General features: G+C 39.4%; 1 protein-coding gene across 2 annotated transcripts in view; it reads right to left on the minus strand.

Moving 5' to 3' along the window:
- The window catches only part of ghra (growth hormone receptor a), a 30,823-nt gene extending 14,311 nt beyond the window's left edge, over positions 1-16,512 (minus strand). The window contains exons 1-2 of one of the 2 annotated variants that reach the window (XM_083912897.1): positions 16,183-16,512; positions 5,808-5,926 (exon numbers count right to left, since the gene is read on the minus strand). In XM_083912897.1, coding sequence (XP_083769023.1) covers positions 5,808-5,922 — 115 coding nt within the window. In that variant the 5' untranslated portion in view covers positions 5,923-5,926; positions 16,183-16,512. Of the gene's footprint in view, positions 1-5,807; positions 5,927-16,178 lie in introns of both variants that reach the window. The other variant, XM_083912898.1, reaches the window with a different exon arrangement.
- Positions 16,513-21,001: the final 4,489 nt, after the last annotated feature.

Here is a 21,001-nt window from a genome sequence, read left to right on the forward strand (position 1 = left end):
TTTTGTGGTTTGAGTGGTCAAGAACACTCATACCACTCTTTTTCAACACAAGAAAACACATGTTTAAGCTTATCACACATCACTTGTCACCTTTCCATTATACTGTCCCTTTATCTTATACTTACTGTTTATACAGTACATACTGTTTGCACTTCTGTATGCATATATTTATTCTCATTTTGCATATCCCTGTTTACATCCTGTATAGTTTGTTTATTAATTTGCAAATACTTTCTACATAGATTTTTATATATTACTGTATTTATATTTTTGTGTTTATATTTAGCCCTATAATTGTGTCTCTTATGTCTTAGATTCTCATTTTGATTTTACTTGTGTGATTTCCTATTTAAATATATATTTAATGAGCATTGTTGGAGGAATTCATTTTTCACAGAAAATTAAGAGAGGATTTAAAAGAAATTGAATAGAATGTTGCTGCATGAATCCCACTGTAGAGATGCATTTTTTTTCAAGGTCAATATTTACTTGCTTTATGTCTCGAGAGTAGGCAGTTACAGCTTTTTACAGGTGAAATCTGTAAGAATTGAGATAGTTGTTTCTAGCGGTCGCTTTGGCGGTAAGATGTACTTGTAGACAAGTCTCTGCGACCAAGTCCTTCTGGAAACCGCACAGTGACCATTTATACCAGTAGATTGGCAGCTCTCACCTGCGCAATGTGGCAGGATGCCTTCACATGCTCCACATTTCTAAGAGGTCCGACGAGACAAGAGGAACGACATAAAATGCGTCACTAACTGTGCACTGCATTTGATTTTAGCACCGGAAAGTCACCAGGGACACTCAGATTGTATTTTGCATCAAAACAGCAAATACAAATGCTTTCATTAGTGGGTCGTATGCTCAATCACCATTGTTTTAACTCACTCTTTTATAGATAGTAACTTCACAGTTACTTAGATGAAAATCTTACGGACTACAACTTTAAGTAAACTTATTTGGTACTTCTGATCAGCAGCAAATTCTACACCCATGCTAGATGATTCATCACTTCCTGAAGCACCGTCAGTCAGTGTGTGTTTGTGTGTGTGTGTGTTTCTGTTAACCAGATGAAGAAATTGGCAGCATACGCTGACACAGTGCTACGAGTAAAAGTGTCAGCCTGCACATGCTGAGCCCTACATTACATCCCTGCAGCACACACCATGCACATTCACGGATGCACTTTTCTGCAGCACACACCAGTGGATGTGTTAATTTGTGTGCAACAGACGGCACTGTTTGTCTTCCCCAGGGACAGTTAGAAGATGTGAAAAAGACAGAATGAGCAGGCGAGAAGGAAAAGATTGGAAGAGGAGAGGGATAAGATGAAATGGATAAAACCAGGAATTTCCTTTATAACACAAATTGAATGCATAGATTGCGATACATTTCCTGGAGAAAAGGAAAATCCAAACCTTAAGTTTGAGCGTAAAACAAGGTTTAATGTTGAGTCAGGAAGCCATGTAGCATTCGAGAGAGCAAGAGAGGGCAAGAAGTGGGTCAGAAGAGAAGGGGAGAAAGGTGAGAGGCTGCAACAAGATACAAACATGGGAATGTAAACAGGTTATATAAATAACTGCCAACAAGCATACACAGTTTCTCTCACACACACACAAGCACATGCACACGCACACACACACACACACACACACACGCACTCTGAACTTACACCTTCAAAACAAAAACCCGACAAAGAATATCAAAGTGCCATTGTCTGATTCCTTGAATATGTCCTGCCTTTCCTCCCAGCTGCACAACAGAACCTATGACTTTTTCTTCCCTCTTAAAGTTTGGGACTCACTCTGATCCTCATGATTCCCATCAGTGTTTATAGCTTTGAGGTCTAACAGAAACAATCTGGTGTGTTTGACCATGCAGTGACCCAGTCAGCTTTTTCTTGTCCCAGCGATCAGCCAGAACTAATGATGTTAATCTCCTCTAATGCCATTACAGGCCACAGTATTGGCTCAGTTCTGTCATATTACATCCAAGTGAAAGTAAATATAGATGAGTGGGGGTTTCTGGCTTGCATCATGGACACCTGTATCGCCAGGTACTAGCCTCAGCACTACAACAGGGTGTCAGACATTTTCACACGGGACAAAGCAACATGTTGAATTCAGCCGGTGGCTGTTTGGTCTCACACTGAGGTGGGAGATCCCTGTTTTAGAAATGAATCAAAATGACTCCATAGTGGGAGTGAGAGCTGAAAACCTGAAATTATTTCTAACTTCAATGCTGCTCGACTCGCTTCTATCACTCAGTGCAATCACCCATTAAGGTTTTTTTTCACTTCTTTCTGAAAGGGTTAAGTGTTCGTGGGGTTTAGTTTTCATATTCTAAGAGTTTGATGGTATGCTATTAGAAGTTGAATGTGATCCTAACTGTTTTCCTTTATAATTTCTTTTCCTAATTTCACTAATGTATGAAGAAATTATTAAAGCTTTTATAAAATACAATTTTAGGCTAATAAAAGTTTAGGTTAAGGCTACATTGCACCAGTTCGGCACACATTTTACCCGTATAAAAAAATAACTATGGTTACACTTTTTTAATAGTACTCCTCAGTCTGCTCTACTGCTAATAAACCTTTGTCTTTGAACTCACTTTTGTTAATGTGTTTCCCACATGCAGAATGTTACTTCTGGGTCTGCTTCTTTGCACCTATCCTTCCATTACTGAGCATTTTTACCCACCCTTTGCTGCTCAGAACAAACACACCCACTGCTTGTCTTTAAAGCAGATGTAACTGTAGATTGTGTGTACAAGCCACACAGACCAAACCTCTGCTGCACTTTTATCACTGGTTACCACCTCTGTGACCAAGTACAAAACCTCACTCAACAGGATCAGTCTATGGCCCCAATGAACAAATATTCCAGACACACACAGACCGACGCTCAGGAAAGGTTGCGTTTGTGTGAGGACCGATCGAGACAAACAACTACCACTGTGCTACAACCACTTTGGTTAGCCTTTAAATACATAGGGAGCATCTCCAAACATCTACTCTTGGCTTGTTATGTGACTGGCTGTACAACAGACATAACAATGCTGCCGAAACCCTCAGAATTTCAGGAAGGCTCTATTAGGTCCTGTGTTTAAACAACCCCAGAAACACAATGTTGGGGTTACTCACCAACTCAACAGGATTTAAGATGTGTCTGACAGAAGGAGCGGTGGTAAGAGGTCAAATATAGACCCTTTAAGGTGTAGAAAGCAGGTGTCAAGATTGGATTTAATGCAGTGGTGAGCTTGAGAAAGGCACAGGCTGTGTGTGTTTGCTCATGATATCAGTGGCTACTCTGTGTTTACAGATGTTTCAATGGTTGTTGAGGGAGACGTGCTAGAGACCGTTTTAACGATTGAAGGAGCTGGACCAGTCAAAACCTCACCTGGCTATCAGCAGGTTGTCTGAGAGCTTATCAGAAAGGTAATTTAAACCCACAGAGATAAAAACATTTGCTACAGTCTGTGAACAAATACAAAATCTAAAGGCCCAAGGGCAAAGACCCAGAGCTCGAAAAACTCTGTGTAATGTTACTTATTGACTTTAAGCACAGTGCAGACAGACCCATCTGTTTTACACTAGTGATTTTGATGTATTTTTTTAAATGGTATCTTAAAATATAACCAGGAGCAGCTGTGTAGAAATCATTAGCCTTTTTGTGTGATTATTACCAAAATATTTCTTATATCTTAAACAAACCATGTCTAATATGATGAAACTGCTTTAGTTTCCCATGTCATTACGTCTGTGAGATCTTATCAGGACACTCTGAGGTGTGATTCTCACTGAGCTACACCGATCTAAACAACAAAACCATTTACCTTACAGTGACTAGACTCTCCTCTCCCTAACACAAACTGTTTACCAAATCCAATGTCAAAAAGGAAAAGCAATAAGCAAGAATGTATGATACACGTCCAAAAAAAACAATTACAGTCATTAATTTCCAGTAAGAATGCCAACATGGCCTTTAACCATGGGAGCTTAATCCAGATGGAAATGCGTATAGTATGTTAATGCAGATATACTTTAGGCCATGGTTTAACATGCTTTATATAAGACAAGGTGATTTCAAAACCAAACTATGGAAAACTTTTTTTTTGACTGCCTTAGTGCCAGTACTGGAACCACAATGGTAAAAGCACTAAAACAAGCAGTGCAGAAAGAACAATATGTTCACAGCACATGATGATGATCTTAAACTTCTGTGCCACATCCGTCCGCTTAGTGTCATTCTCTTTCTCCAAAAGTCGACAATAGCTGGCACCTTCATAATTACCCGATCATAGCAAAGCAGACCACCAAAAATATAAAGGAAATACATTGCCTTGATTATCAATAACTTTAAACAACATGCACAAACAATGTGCTTTGTAAAAAGGAACAATCAGTAAAGAAAGGCTCTACAAATGCAAGTGAAATAAATGTGCTGAGTACATGTACAGGTATCCAAGTGGACAGGGCCTCATCAGAGTCCATGTCACACTGCCAGGAGATATCTCAGGTCTCTGTCTAATGTTCTCTGGCTCGCCACTTAATGCCAATGAGCAGATGCACCTAAGAATATACTGGAAAGACGGTGTGCCAAAATAGCATTTTCAAGGATGACTTTTATTGTGACGCCAAATGTCAGCTAGCTTAGTCAAATTTCAAGTCAGTAATTAAAAAAAATAATAATATAAATGAAAAGAATAGAATAGAAAGACCATTGCAACACAATCCAGCTTATCCAAAAATGTAAATATGTTGTTAACAGGACGAGTTTGATTATTTTTTATTGCTAAATTAAACAGCCATTGGTTTTATGGCAATCAAATAATAGATTGATTGTTTTAGCACTATTTTATGTCTAATTTTATCCAATCGATGTCCCAAGGACATGTCGAGCAAACAACCAATGTCTTAACCCTCCGTAGCAAGCAAAAGAATATTTGTTAGTCAGGGTTATAGTCAGGAGAACAAATGCCTAAATGTTTTTCAGTATTTTGAACAAGAGTCAATTCACATATAATTGTATGCTAACCAGAGCCACGTCCACTAACAATAGAGGTTTTTATAGAAAAATACAGACACAGCAGAACCAAACAGCGAGAAGGTTTAAGTTTTTTTTTTTTTTAAAGTTTAGACACAAGGTCATCAGCAGAAATGATCCATTCTTGGAAGATGTATCTTGGCTGTGAGGATTTCTCTAAATCATGTGCTGTTCCAGCATAGGTAGACTTTAAATAAACAAGGAATTTGTTGGCTAAGGTTGCAGGGCTGCAGACTTTCACCTCATTCCAGCTGCAGTGGTTGCAACCATCAACCAAGGCTATTAATCTCTGTAAAACTTGGTGATTGGCCCCCTTTTGCTTTAAAAATTTAAATTTGGCCTGTTTTCTCAGCCACAGCATTCTTTTCATCTAATTATTTCAAATGGTTCAGTGACAGTTGGACTAGCTGGCTGAACATCCTGCGTTGTGCTGTCCCTGGACTTTGACAGAGAAGCTCTGACCATATATTTACCCTAGCTCTATTGATCACCAGCCTGTTTGACAAGCCAAACCAGGAAAGTGAGGCGTTTGCTCAACTCTGAACCTTTCTATGTATCTAAGCAAACACTGCATTCTGCAACTGATGTCTGACATAAGACATGATAACAAGTGTCAACAGCCTGTTGCATGCAAAACCTGAATCACATTTGTTAATGTTTGATGAGCTGCACAGAGAACTTCATAAACTGTCTCACATCAATCTACGTATTTCTTTTGATTATGAGTCCAGACACAAAGCAGTAAAAACACCAGTAACCTACCTGATGACATTGCATCCCGGCCCATGAGAAATGCAGATCCTGGAGTGGACAGCCAATCCAGGGAGGAAATTAGGAGTAGGAGCAGCAGACTGGAGGAGGATAACGAGACAGCCATGATGCTGGAGAGGGAGACAGAGGGGAGAATGAGAGAGGGACAGAGACACTGTGATTATAATTATCAGTTGAACTCCATGATGACATGCCCATGTGAAAAACCCTCCTGCCCTCACTATGCTCTGCCTCACTCGCTCTTTTTCTCCCTTTCTTTCTCTCTGCCCCGTGAGCACAAATTGTGGATGCCATTTATTTTCAGCTGGTGTATGTGAAACCTTACACGGGACAGGGCATAATTAATTACCATGCCAGGTTGTCATTGCAGCATTTGGAAGTTGAATGTATGAAGCATATTTTCTGTGTATTCTATGTGTGTTTTTTTTCTGTTTGTAATAGAAACATTTTGACATTTATTAGAAAACCGTTCACTAAGTTTGGCCCATTTGAAATTATGTATTATATGTTTAGATATGACAGCAGGAAGAATAACTTGAAACATAAACAAAAAAGTCAGTCTTATTTAACCCCTCATGATGCCAACTAAGAGTTAAAGAAATATCAGGGTTATTAATCCTTTTACCAGTGTGTCTGTTACTCTGGACATCAGTCAGTAATACCAGGCCTAATCTTTTAAAACATTACTCTAGTCCATGTTACACAACTCTGGTTCATGAACACTGATTGATAATGATGTATAAAAGTAATTGTAACTCCACATGTTGTAATATTAAATCTGAATTTATTTTAATGACCATCTAGGGGCAGCAACAAGCACTTAACAGCAGACTGATACGTTATCAGCCTTTAAGTTGATATGGGAAAATTGATAGCAGACAGTTTCTAATATGTACATCCAGGAGAACACCTGATAAGACCAATATCTACTCTCCTGTCGGCCATTTGGTGCTGAGCAGGTAGTGTACACAGTAGGAAAAGAGCTGCCGAAACAGATGCCAAAACAGCTGTCTGCTGCGTCCGGAAGAAGATAAGAGCGGTGGAAGTGAACAAAATCCATAAGGTTGCGGGCTGTATAATACATTCATAACAATGAAAGACGCTCCATAGAGCTGAGGGGAAATGCGGCATGAGTCATGTATTTCAATCAAAATACAGTACATGGGAATGAGCTTGACTCCCACCAAAACCTTTAACACAGAAATGTGGTGCCTCTCTCACCGGGGCCGTCTACCTACAACTAAAATAAGACTTCCTGGTCAATAAGTTGGTGTTGGCGGACAAGTTCTACCACTCAAGTCCAACCTCTAAATATAGGCCAAACTTTCTGTCCGCACCCTTGGCTATTTACAGCTTTGTCTCCACAACTTTGCTGGGCAGCCAGCAACCCCAAATGGGGAGGCTATACTTCTCAGGGCAGCACTGCCAGTATTTCCCCAGTTCTAGTGTAGTCTGATGACAGAAAATAAAAAAGAAATAAAGTATAACTACAGTGAGCCATGCATATTGCATTATTCTATATGTTTTTCTATGGTAAAACTGATTATGGAACTGCTATGCCTAGAAACAGCATGCTAATATTTCACAACATTTTATTTTTCATATATACTGTGAGTGAGGAATACTGAGCAACAATGTGGCAAACTCAGGCACATTTTAAAGACTGCCCAGCTATCATAGAGCATTGCAAGACCCAGTGCATGAGCAAAGTTCATATGAGTGTTTGTGTAACAGCACATATCCAACACTGGCACGTATTAACACCATTCATACATTGACACTTGATCAGATTTACTGCAGATTTAAAAAAAAAAAAAAAAAAAAAAGAATGTATGAAGTGCAACTACAGCAAAAACAAACAAACAAACAGTCAACAAAACTTATGCACTAAGAACATAAAGACAAGAATCTCAACATCTTCGCAAAATTCAGGTATGTTACTTGTAGGCCTAGCTTGCGTTAATTATCACAATGTAACAATACAAATTTGTCACAACGTAACAAATTCCCCTCTCAAGATGTTCTTGGTGTGTGTGTGTGTGTGTGTTAGTGTGTGTGTGTGTGTGTGTGTGTGTGTTTGAATTCCAAGCGTCAGAGGACATACAAGGCCAAGTTATACAATGCAAGGATTCATGGCAGGGAGCTGTTTAGCAGCGGGCTTGTCTGGTCTGACAAAAATGCCCCATTTACCATTAATTGTTGCTTTTTTTCTGCTCGTCTTCAGATCCTCCTGGACCCTCTATCTCCCTTCAGTTTTGATGATCTGCCATTCCTCATTGGCTTTTTTTTCAGACGTGTAAACAAAGTACTATAAAAGAGGGCCAAACAGTCCTTCTACTACAAAATAGAAGACAAACACACACACACACACACATGTGAAAAAGCCTGTGAAAGGGCTGGCGAGTGCTTCAATCTTCTCCATCTCGTGCACATTTCTCCCCCTTTCCTCTTCTTCTCTCTGACAATTACAGGCTCTTTAGACTTGCAAGAAGGCGGCCTAAGCCAATCAGAATAGAGGGAGGCTCAGCCCAGACCTCCTGGGGTCCCTTGGTAAACATTTAGGGCCTCTGTGGTCAACCTTCTTCCCACTACCTCTGCCCTAAAACACACGCGCTCACACATGCATTCAAAATGAGCATGCCACGCACAGACACACATCTTGACTTGGCACCCCGCTGCCAACATCATGCCTCTACCATGTTTCCACAAATCTCTACTGGTCATCTGTGTTCGTTCAAAAAGGAGCTGTCGAGAGAGGGAGGAGGAGGTTAGGAGTAGTTGGAGTGATGGTGTGAGGGTGAAGCCAAAAAAGTGAGAGGTTACGGGGTGAGAGGTAACTAGTCCCTTCTATAGCTGCAGAAGAAAGGCGCGCGCACACACACACACACACACACACACACACACACACACACACACACACACACACACACACACACACACACACACACACACACACACACACACACACACACACACACACACACACACACACACACACACACACACACACACACACACACACACACACACATACACACACACACACACACACACACACAGAGCAGTGTTGTAAGCCCAGGTTTAGTTTGAGGTTCCTCCAAAGCAAAGGCAGAAAGCAGAAGGACTGTGGTGTATCTGTCTTCATCACTCTGCAAAGCTAGTGGACACTACTCATTTTATAGTCCGAATTTACTTATTCACTTTTTTTCAGGGAATTAAAAGTTTAAATTTGAAGTGAAGAATGGGGATTGGTCATTCAGAAACGTTCTGTTATCTGGCAGTAGATCTCTTGGAGGCAGGTCATTGCAGGACATGATCCTGGGGGGAAATGTGGAGAGCTGGTAAAGTAAAAAATATAAATAAAACTAACTAATTTATGAAAAAAAAACAATAACCCAACAGGTGTGCTTGGATGATTGTTCTTTATCTCTTAAGGTAACTGCCAGCTTAAAAGGCATTTGTATTAATGATGCCAGTGGCCATTAAGTGAACTGCAATTAGCATCCTGGGTATTGGCCAAAACAGTGCTAGCAAGCAAGCTAATGCTAGATAACATAAGCCAGCTAAAACCACAATATCACAATATATTTTGTATGTTTTGTAGTAGCTGACCAAACAAATAGGTAGAAAGCCAGTTCTAGGTCAGTTTTGTTACCCAAAACTAAACAAACGTCCGTCCATGATTGAATGCCTTGCTGATGTTGACCCTAGTTTTCCCCAATGTTTTTTAGCCGATGCCCAGGAAGCTCGCTTGTACGGGGCGCCGATACTAAAGTGAAACACTGAAATAAACAGCAACATTTTGCCACATTTAGCATCAAGCAATGTTTGCCTCTTTTGACCCGATTGACAGCAATATTTGTGAACTATGTGATATTTATTTTTCTTGTAGAAATATAATGCCAATGCTATGTCTAAATATTAAAACTAAATCTAAATGCTTAATATTAAATGCTAAATCTAAATGTTAAATTTTAATATTAAATGTAAATCTAAAAATGAAATGTTAAATCCTAATATTTAGTAGATTTTAAAAGGAAGGCGTCACTGAATTTTTTGACCACAAGTTGCACTGTGGAGCAAATGTTTTCAAGAGTGGGCCCCTGTCTCACTTTTATCGTGCACGACCACGCACAGTCACGCACAGTCACGCACAGTCACGCACACAGGCAACGAAATACAGTCCTAGGAACAGTCCAGTTCTAGGAAGAAAAGCAATGTGCCAACAATGACAGTGAAGAAGAGGGCTGCTAGCATGTAAACACAAATTCATGGTTTAAAATAAATAATAATTTATGAATTTAACATGTTTTTTGGACCTCAAGGAGGTACGCATATTGGCGAGATACAGTGAATATAAATACAACTTGTTTGTTCTGTTTTATTTTCACATGAAACAACTTAAATTAAACACAGGGCTATTTACCGTGCACATAAGTATTATTGTTTTTTCTAATTTATTCCTACTAGGCTGCAAGTAAGTTTTAATATAGTTGAGATTACCCTTTTATAGTAATTTACAAATATATCACCATGGCTATTGACTTAACATCCTGAAAAAAAGCTAATCATCTGGAGTGTGTTGTTTATCTTTAGGTGGGAAGTTGGCATGGAAACACTGACATCAGACAGTTACATGATTATACATATAACCACATACATCCGTGTACAGACATAAATGCACACAGAAAAATTAGGTCACTCTTAAATGGGATTATAACCCCATGCAATGATGAACCCTTTCCTACACTCACAGCCCTGGATGAGTTGTCAACCTCAATCTGTGAGAGGCACTTGTGTGAAACAGGTGGACATACACATTGTTAAACTAGAAGGGGTGTTTTCCTATGGCATAGGGTTAGAATAATTAATCAACCTTTACTCTTTCCCTTTATATTTCTTTGTCTCTATCAACATTCCAGTATTATTGGACACTCATGGCGGCTGACTGAGGGGAGTCAAGTATATCAGTCCGACGGGAATGAAGTGTTAGGCAGCCAGAGAGTACTGGCAGAGGTGAGTAGTAATGTGTCACTGTAGGTAAAAACAACATGGACAAAAATCCTCAGAAGGAGTTACCATAATTCTAACAAAATACATTGTAATTGGCATTAATTAAAGGCTCAAGCACTGTGGGATTTTGGGCTTTCCATGATGAAAGTATTGTGAGAGAAATGTTGTGAAATGTATGCTCGTCATTCAGCACCATCACGCAAGGTTACACTGATAGACCCATAAACCATCCATTGGCTGAATCAACTCTATTGCAACCAATGTAACTGCTGCTACAAGCCATGTCATCACAAAAAGCATCCAAATGGAATACCACACTAAAAGACCCAGAATACAGTAATCTACATGACATTGTAAGTACCATTTTTTATGATTCATATTTCTTTCTTTTTTTGCAGATGCATTTTAAATGGATGACTCAAGCTGATGATGTGCTTTTGCTTGCATATGGCTGCTTATACTAAGAAACTCCGTTTATTCAAATTTCTCACACTATATTTCTAAAGATGTTTCCAATACATTGGGGCCTCTGGTGTGAGGCTGGGGGAGTAAATGCAGCACCCGATCTTTGCATTTAGTCCAGTAGGGTCTCAGAAATATCATACAGCATAACGAAATGCAAGACTACTTTAGCCTTCCTGTGACTTTAGAGGTTTAAGGGACTCCTCTATAGCTTTTGAATGCATTCATGTGAATGTAATGCTTCCCATTAGTGCATTCCTGACCTTTCGCTCACTCACTATCACCTCTTCCTTATAGCTCCTTTCAGACCTGTTTTTAAAATATCTCCTCTTTGGCTGGCATTAGTGTCCCGGTCAAACTACAGACCCGATGGTCTGCAAGGTGCAGTGTATCAGGGCTTATTAGGATCCATTAGTAGCACAACCAGCCACAGCTTCAGCCTGTCCTGTGAAAGCTATGCAAAGTGTAGCTATGTTGGCCAAATTCCAAAACTTGCAAACAAAAACTATTGATTTCATCAAAAATCTTTTTGATAATACAAAGCTACACTTCACAACAAATGCTCCCTGTATGCGCTTCTCTCTCTGAAGTGCCAATCCAGTATCAACAAGTCATCTCACAAGATTTCAGAACGAGATTTCGGAGCGAGATTTCAGAACGACCTCACTATCTTTTCAGAATGTAGTCAGACACTTATAATGTCAATCTGAGCATGTGAGTGGCAAAAAACAAACTCTTTTATTGACGTCTATTGTCAGTGCACAGGTTTCCCATTCGATTATATTGCAGCCCAGGTCACGCTCAATACTGGACAAATTTCTTTTTTAAAGTTGCCATTAGTCACTTACACAGAAATATATAAGGAAATAGGGTCCAGCTTGAAAAATACCTAAAGCAAGTTAACGGTTAACTGAGGGTCAGTTATCAGTCCAATTTAGCATCCCTACTGTGTACACATGTCCTGAGCCACAGTGAAGGACCCCCTACTCAGCTGTAAGCCAGAACACGTGCTGATTCACTGTCTGAGGTGCAGGTAGCTCTATGTATTTGTATTGTGTTGTGTTTTTGTATTTTTAAAAATTATTATTATGAAAGTAATTGTCATGTCACACATATCACTGAGAGCGAATAGTGTGTTTTGGATGTTATTATCATACTGCCAGCAATGTGTCTTTTGTTCCCTGCCCCTGTCTTTCATTAATTGCAGTCTAAGCGCCTCACTGGAATAATTGGGTTCTTAAAGAGAATTAAAGGAAGATGTCAATCAAATTAGTATAACCTTGTTAATTACTTTGGAACCTGTCACTGACTTATTTGGCAGGCCTATATAATTCAATTCAATTCAATTCAATTCAATTCAATTCAATTCAATTCAATTCAATTTTATTTATAGTGCCAAATCAAAACAAAAGTTATCTCAGGACACTTTATAAACTAGGTAAAGACCATACCCTATGACTTATTTATGATTTACATAGACCCAACAATTCCCTCTGAACAAAATCTATTCAGGGATGGACAAACATTCAGCTTAAAGCAGTCCACTACAATCATGGTGCAAAGCCCATATGAATAAAACATGAGTTTTATGCCACAAGGCATCTTGAATAGCTGGAAAAACCCAGAGGAACAATCGCTTCAGGTAAAATGTGCCGATGTTAGCTAACCATAGGGTAGCCAGCATTTCTCCAACAAGAAAACACGAAAATATAAAAAATATACACAAAATCTAACCAATAAGACATGAGCCTAACCATTGTGCTTCCTTAAATTACCCCACTTTAAACTGCTGCTTTGACTGCTTTCACAAACTGACAAGTCCCATCACTTGAAAATAGCCACATAAAAAAGGCTGACATCTATGAAAAAGTTATGCACTTAGAGGGTAGCCGGAGGCACTTAAAAAAAGGTAATCATTTAGAAAACATATCGGTGCTCTGAGAAAGATGCCTGCTGAACATACCCCATCAAGACACTGATCATTTTGAATTTCCTGTTTTTCCTTTAAAAAGAAGACATTATTGCTGAATTCAGTTTGGAATCACAACTGCTACAAAAAGAGACAGATGCAAATAAAAAACGTCAAAGTGCTGTTTAACTTAACAATATGAAGAATAAAAGTAGACCGAAATGTAAAAAGTTATGTTATTATTCACTTTTTTGCAGCAACAACACAACCGACCCTTCACTTACTGTATAGACCTTCAAGATGACACCTAAATTTATCTCAATGAGCATCTCTAATCCCTCTGTCTCAAGCAGGTAAGATTATGACAACCACTACACATTATTACAAATAATAATACTTCAATATCATCTTTTCATAATAATTTGAGTACACGTACAGAAAGTTGTCCATGGTCCACTTTTGGGTATCACAAGAATCATGCAAATAGATTTTCTGCCCTCAACTTTCCTCCTCACCACTAACCTTTTCCTTTAAATTAAACAAAATTAAAGTAAACATACCACAGACTTCAACATGAGCCTGCTTGTTAGACCAGTCCCTGGTGAAGAAGAGACTACACAGACAAGAGGTGGGGCCTGTAAACTGCAGCACATCCAGCTGCTTTGAAAAGGCTTGCAACTGTTGGATGTATTTAGATAAATGAATTGACCCATGTTGAGACTGTGTATGTGTATATGTGTGTTTGTAAAGAGAGGGTATATGCGCTGACCCAGGATGCATTTTTTACATGTATGCATGTGTGTCTGTGCGTGCTCCTAGGCATTTAGATCTGGCCACTGGATGGCTCTAATGTCTCCTACTCTTATTTCATAAGAGAGAGTGGAAAACTCAGAGTCAGCACACTGGCATGAAGAGAGCCTATGCTGGAAGCACACCAGGACACACATCTGCAAACCCCACTACACTCTGTGTGTGTGTGTGTGTGTGTGTGTGGGGGGGGGGGGGGGGGGGGGGGGGGGGCGTGAATGAGTGGGTGTTTGTGTGCATGCATTGGCAGAGGGGAATGTATAAAATCATGTGTGTGCATCAGAGTAAGATTAAGGGAAGTACAGAGTGCAAACAAGAGACTGAGTCCGGCAGAGACAGAGAAAGTATGTGCTGCACAGATTTGAAAATTGAACTTAGAGGAAAATGTCTGCTTTGCAGCATTCCATGCTGCGTGTGTTCACGTAAGGGCATGCAGCGGTTTGTCTAAGATATTAAAACTAATAGCTGTCAAGTAAACTTTTGCTCCAAAATCTACTTTTTTTTTTCATCTGGTGCTGCTAAAATGACTGGAGGCCATGGTTGGTCATTTCAGAGAAAACTAAAACTATTGAGTAAACTAATATGTATTTTTGGTTGCTTGCAGTTGTAGTCGTATCCTGTTTAAAATAATCAAGAAAAGACTATCAACCCACTTGTTGTTTGGGAGGACTAAGTACGAATGTGCAGCACTTATCTCTTACACTAAATCCTGCTGTTTTTCCCTTAACGTCACACACACACATACACATCCTGACAACCATGCACATCACTGAAGACAACATAGATGTGTGTTATATCTAATGGTTTCCAGAGTGCTGTTGAGCTGTCAAAGGGTATAGAACATAGCAGCAGTACTTAATGTTGTATGTGGCAGCGTAGGGAACACTTAGAGAGATGTCTGTTAAAACTCCTCGCCTCGTCTATTAAATATCTCGTACCTTAGCTACCTGGTGGATGCTGTAAAGGCTGTCATTATGTATATCCCTCACATGCTTTCTCTTTGCGTTAGAGCTACTTATTGAGAAATGGTTACTGCACTAAATACCATTAAATATGACTCAAACAGTTGAATATAATTAAAAGGGTTTGTTATATACATAATATCACACCAGTGGACATAATAAACCAGTGGACATAATAAACATGCAGAATTATATACTATGTTATATGAAGGAATGATCTGAAACCACAACAGAAAACAAAAGAAATCACAACTTAAGAGACTCAACTGTGTAATAATATATATATATATATTTATATATATATATTTATTTATTTGAAGATCCATCCCACTGCAGTGCACATTGCATCTCATTACAGTGTGCTTTCTATAAAGGTGTTCTCAGTCAACCAACCACTGATGAAGAGCAAGCAAAGGAGACGCTGACATGAGAAGCTTTAAATACACACATATAACCTGTCATACTACTGTTACAGCCAATGTTGGATGGCAATCCTTTCATTTAATTAAAGTCATTTATTTTGTTATAGTGTGGCACTAAATGCATAGTCATTTTTAGTATTGTGTTTTTACTGTATACGTATTTAACTAGTAATAAAACATTAGTTGGTTCCAGTTACTTTTCTAAATAAAAGAAAGAAAATAGAAATATGCTGCTTCCGAATTGAAAATCAGCAGTTGCAGTCCTAATGTTATGGATCTGTAGTAATATAATAGGCATATCATGAGCTGAATGGGCCAAACTTATTTCCATCTGTTCACAGATCAACAGGCTACACCAGGCTGTGTCAACAATGAAGCTTCAGAATATTTCAGGGTTCAGTTGCACAATTTAAAAGGCATGGCCACTTTTTCAATGAGAAAGCATTTCTATCTCGTATCTCAAATCAATCCGTTTTTTATTTCTGCCTCAGGATTTGTATGTATTAGTTTTAGACTACATCCGTAAAGAGCAACCATGGCTGTCACTCCATGAGCAATTGCAGCGGAATTTTAAACAACCCTAAAGTTTCTGTCATGTTAACGCAGGCTTGAATCAATCAGCAGACTCGGAAAATGTTTATGGTATGTCAAAATAAATGTTTTTGCAATGAGCAGCCTGTAATGTAAACAAATGCAATGCAATTTCAACAAAGTTTCCTCGAGTAAGCTGCCTAACACATGGAGTTTTGGAGATATGGATGGACGCAAAAACACAAAAAACACGCACTTACTTATGTCGAAGTCTCGAGCGAGCTGAGAAACTGCAGAAGACAGCGTAGATCGACTTTTCAGAACTTGGTCATCTGGTGGCCAGCGTGAGCCCCAACATGCACGAAAAGTCTGCTTCTTCACTTCAGCCTGCTCTGCCCGGTAAAGATCTCGCCGATCGAGATTTCCACATCACCCGATCATTGAATAATCGGGTCTGTGTCGCTTTCGCAGTGAAGATTGTTCTCTTATCTGCTGCTCAGTTCATCATCTACGCCTAATACTACTTTCAGGTTTACACACGCTACGTAGCTCAGGCGATGTGTGTGTTTCAAATGGCGGTGAAGCGCCCTCATCCGCCAACTATCCAATCTACTCCATTATGAACATGGAGAGGACAGCACAGGGAGAGAAAGACTGCCGGGACAAACTTCCAAAATTCCAAAATAAAACCCTCCTGTGGCAACGCTCTCTGGTAAGAGCCAAAGTCTAAGCAAATGATATGTATGTACATGCCGTATATGCATATGTATGTTTAAATATACAGGCTATTTGTTATTAAATAGAAAAAACATCTCGTTAGAAACTAATTTCCATTTTGAACCAGTGAGTGAGATTGTGATGTTCTGGGCATACAGGGACTTTTGCCCTCTTTTTTGCGGACTAAAACGCAGAAAAACACAATGAGCCTATCCTTATAATAAGGGCCTATATTTAACGTGGCAGCGTTTTAAATGCATTTTTTTCTTCAGGGGGTAGCTTGGGGGTTTAAACTTCAGTCTACAGGTTGCATGCTATATCTTTTGAAACTGACATATTCCTACATACTTTGTATGGATGTTTCAAGGTGCACAATGTCAACCAGCTTCTATATGCAAATGACATTCATTGAGAGCAATGTGAGTGGGGACGTAGGCTATTTTCGGTAGGGGGCTGCCCTGGATACGCCCATATACACTAGCCTAGCTGCGTAGATATAGGCTATTCGTAAAAAAAAAACAGCTTTCAATAACAGCAGGATAATCAATATGATCGAGAGTGCCCAGCTCCTGTTGACTTGTTTTGTTAAACATGTTATTGATGATGTGGCACATAAATGCTACTGTAGATGTCCGCCCTGCCTGTCCTCAGAACACCTGTTGTCAGTATTTTCTCTGTGCAAAGCGTTTGTTTTTATCCAATTGCCTCCATTAGGCACCAAGGACACTATATCTTTTTCATACTAACATAATCCTTGTTATGGTACAAAAAAAATAAAAATAAATAGCCTAACAAAGTTTTGTTTCTGGCAATTAAACCCAAAACAACATATCACACCGTGTTGCACATCACAGCCACATGTCTACCAGTAGCCATTATAATTAAAACTGCTGAGCTCCAGAGGATGACGCGCTCAGGCGTTGCCCTGGGTACCCGGTGCTTTGGACGGAGTCACCGGGAAGATTAGTGTGAACGGATGGGTCCAGGTGTGAAATGATCCACAGAATGTCTCCAACAGGCCCATTGTTTTACAATAGAAACTGTAGTGAACTTAACGACCAGTTTTATGTGCAAATGAGCGCGGAGGTTTCTGTGGTTATTTTTCCAACAGTCTGGTGCTTGTTGCACAAAATGTAACCGGCGCATCTGCCACGCGCAGTGTGGATTGTCAGTGTGCAACTCCAATTAGAGACGGAGCAGATACCTTCATTTGGAGTGATTAATAGCCTACCATAATTAAAAAAAATGTGTGTTTGTGACCACATGTCAGCTGGTTTGGTAGCCCAGAACAACAAACAAAACATAGCCTAAATGAAATCTTAGATATATGGGTTTAACTTCACCAAATAAAGTGAGCAAAATATTACTTCCCACGCTGATGATGAGAACTAGGCTACACATTAGGTATTATGAAAGGATGTCTATAGCCTGTGTGGGCTCACGTGCAGGGTCCACTGGAGAAGTGACGCCATTAGAGGCTCGTCCAGAATTTCAGCTGTCACTGGATATACACCCCTGAGCCAAGAACCAGCAATTTGTATGGACGGACCGCCCCGACACGTGAGACAAAAACACACCCAGCTGTTGCTGCTGCTACTAAGCTCTACGTAGGCCCTATGCACATTTGCCTGCGTGGACCTTGTGATAGTTTGTCTTTTCATGATTTGACTTACAATCGATGATCATTACCAAAGACAAACATCTATCAGTGTAAATAACATCCACACCCGTAATAAAGGCAAAGGCTATACAAATGTATCTTTAAATAAAACACTGAAGTGCACACTTACACATTATGAAGTTATATCCTGTCAGCCAACACAGTTCAGCTGACCCTTGTTCTCTAAAATAATAAATAAGTTGCTGTATCCTCGATTACACCCTTTTCATACATCCATGATTGATTACACCCAAGTGGGTGGGAGTGGATAGTAGTACTAAGAAAACAAGATGAACTGGATCTATACTATCTAACAGGATCAGTTGATAATAGAAAGACAGACTGACAAACATACTGACAGAGAGACGGGTGAGCCTGAAGGGGCTGTATGTTCCTCTCCACCAATACTGTCAACAAAATTTGTGATGCGATGGGAAAGAAATGGAATTGGCCTGTCTTTATTGTACACAGCTATCCTTTTATTTTTATATCCCTGTCTCTTTCTCATCTACAAGGTCCACAAGTTATGGCTCAGCTTTTCCAAGTCCTCCAGAATACGGCTGCAGTGAGCATAAAAACACGGAACGAGACACCAAGACTGCACTCATGCAACACAAATACTGTAAATTATAACTTGCAGCACAGAGGGAAAAGCTGTCACTGAAATGTATTTCATGAGATTTGAGAAAATGCTGTGTACCATCTTTAAATACGCACAATTACTTTCTTTAGCTTTATTTTTATTATGTTAAAATAAAAGGTCAATTCAAGCAATATTGTAATTAGCTGACCTCTCAATGTAGGTTTGGGGCTTTTTGTAATATTAATTACCTAACAGAAAAAAACAACACAATTTGTATATCCATTCATTGGTCAGTTGTGCAACAGAGAGCTCTGATTGGAGGGGATTGGGGGCGTCCATTGAATTAGTTCCTTTGTTATGGAATACTCATTCCTGTGATTGTCTGCCCTTAGTGATCATGTGGGTTTTTGCTGTATTGAATGTGACAGCAGAACAATGCATCTGACCCTCAAGCTGATGCCCAAACATCCCTACTCAGCTACGCCCTCTGTGGGATGTTTGGGGAACACTCTGGTTTTAATTGTTACAGCAGCTATCAAGGTGTTTTTTATTAATGTCAAATGTGATCTGTCATTATGGCAGGTGTTTTCATTAGGGCTTGAGACCACTAACTATTTCAATAATCAAATCACGATCTCCGTCTTGCAAAAAGCTGTAAGTAAATGACCTGCACCACATCTTTTTTGACACATTCAGTGGTTTCATTTTAAGTGACCACTGAATCCATACTCATCTATATCCTTTAATCCATGTTAAAGGATAGGGCTGGTGATATGCTATATATTTTGGATGCTTTACAACTTCCCCAGCCTGGCCCTTGGGTTCCTACAGAAGATGTTAATCTTTAAAAATGGTTCATATGTAGTTTCACGTATTAAAAAAAGGTAAGCTAAAGTAACAACAGAGACTATTTTCAGTGGCCATGAGTCAGCTTTTTACAGCGGGAGAACACTGCATGCATGATCACTTAAAAACAACAACCAATAACTGCAGTCTACAATAGGCTACCCATTGTTCAACTGAATAAATGAACATGTCACTCAGTGGAACAATGTGGTATGTGTTTTTAATAGGTTATGGACAACAATGGAGGTTTAGAGTAATAAGGTAAGTCAGAATTTAGGCAATATTTGTTGGTAGGAGCAATTGATTGTTAATGCTGGGATTGGCTGATGGTAAGAAATACATATCACCAAACTTTTTCCAGATTTACAGAGAGGTTTTCATTTTATCTTTAGAACTGAGGTGTTAACTACAAAATAACATTTTTAATAGTTGTTTCAGGAGATTGTTTGGTTTTCAGACTCTGAGCCGCCTATCCGAATGTCGTTGCTTCAGGCAACATAAGTCACAACCATATTCCCATAATGGGTTTTCTGTAAAAGTATGCTTTTCAAAATCCATGTAAGATCTATTCATGTTTGGCTTTCTGTTTTTATTTTCCACATAATGAAAGACTGCCCTTTGTGTCATCCCCTTCAAGTCACCTGTAATGCATTTAGCGGAGCTTCACACAAGGCTATTCACAACTATGTCAGCACCCTGCAGCCTATTGGATTAGGGTAAAAGAGAGAAGATGGTTAAAGGGGGAATACACACACACACACACACACACACACACACACACACACACACACACACACACACACACACACACACCAACAACAACAGCAAATATAAAGAAGGATCACTGTGCCCCTGGTTCCATATATATTTTTTATTACAGAGCTAGACTCAAAGTGAGTCAAATAATTCACTATTAACACCTCTGAACCCTTATCGAGTATTACAAGTCCATAACCTGCCATATATATGGCAGCAGGAGGTAGAAAGGACGGACACAGAGAAGTTGGGAGGAAATTGAAGTGAATTGGTGAGATTGCAGGGGATGAGTAAGATCCACAGAGTATCAGCATGAGAGCCCCACCATGTGCAAAACAACACAATTAAGAGGGACGCTTAGCCTAATCAGTGAATGCATAATGCAAATGATGTTTTTTTTTCAATGCCTACATTAATCTTGGCTGTTATCGTAGAATACAAATGAGGGACTTAATTATAATGAAAGGAGGAGAGAGTGTAAAGAGTTGAATGAGACAACTGTGAAGAAGAGGGATGG

This window comes from Echiichthys vipera (genome assembly GCF_963691815.1).
Source record: "Echiichthys vipera genome assembly, chromosome: 4".
Classification (NCBI taxonomy): domain Eukaryota; kingdom Metazoa; phylum Chordata; class Actinopteri; order Perciformes; family Trachinidae; genus Echiichthys; species Echiichthys vipera.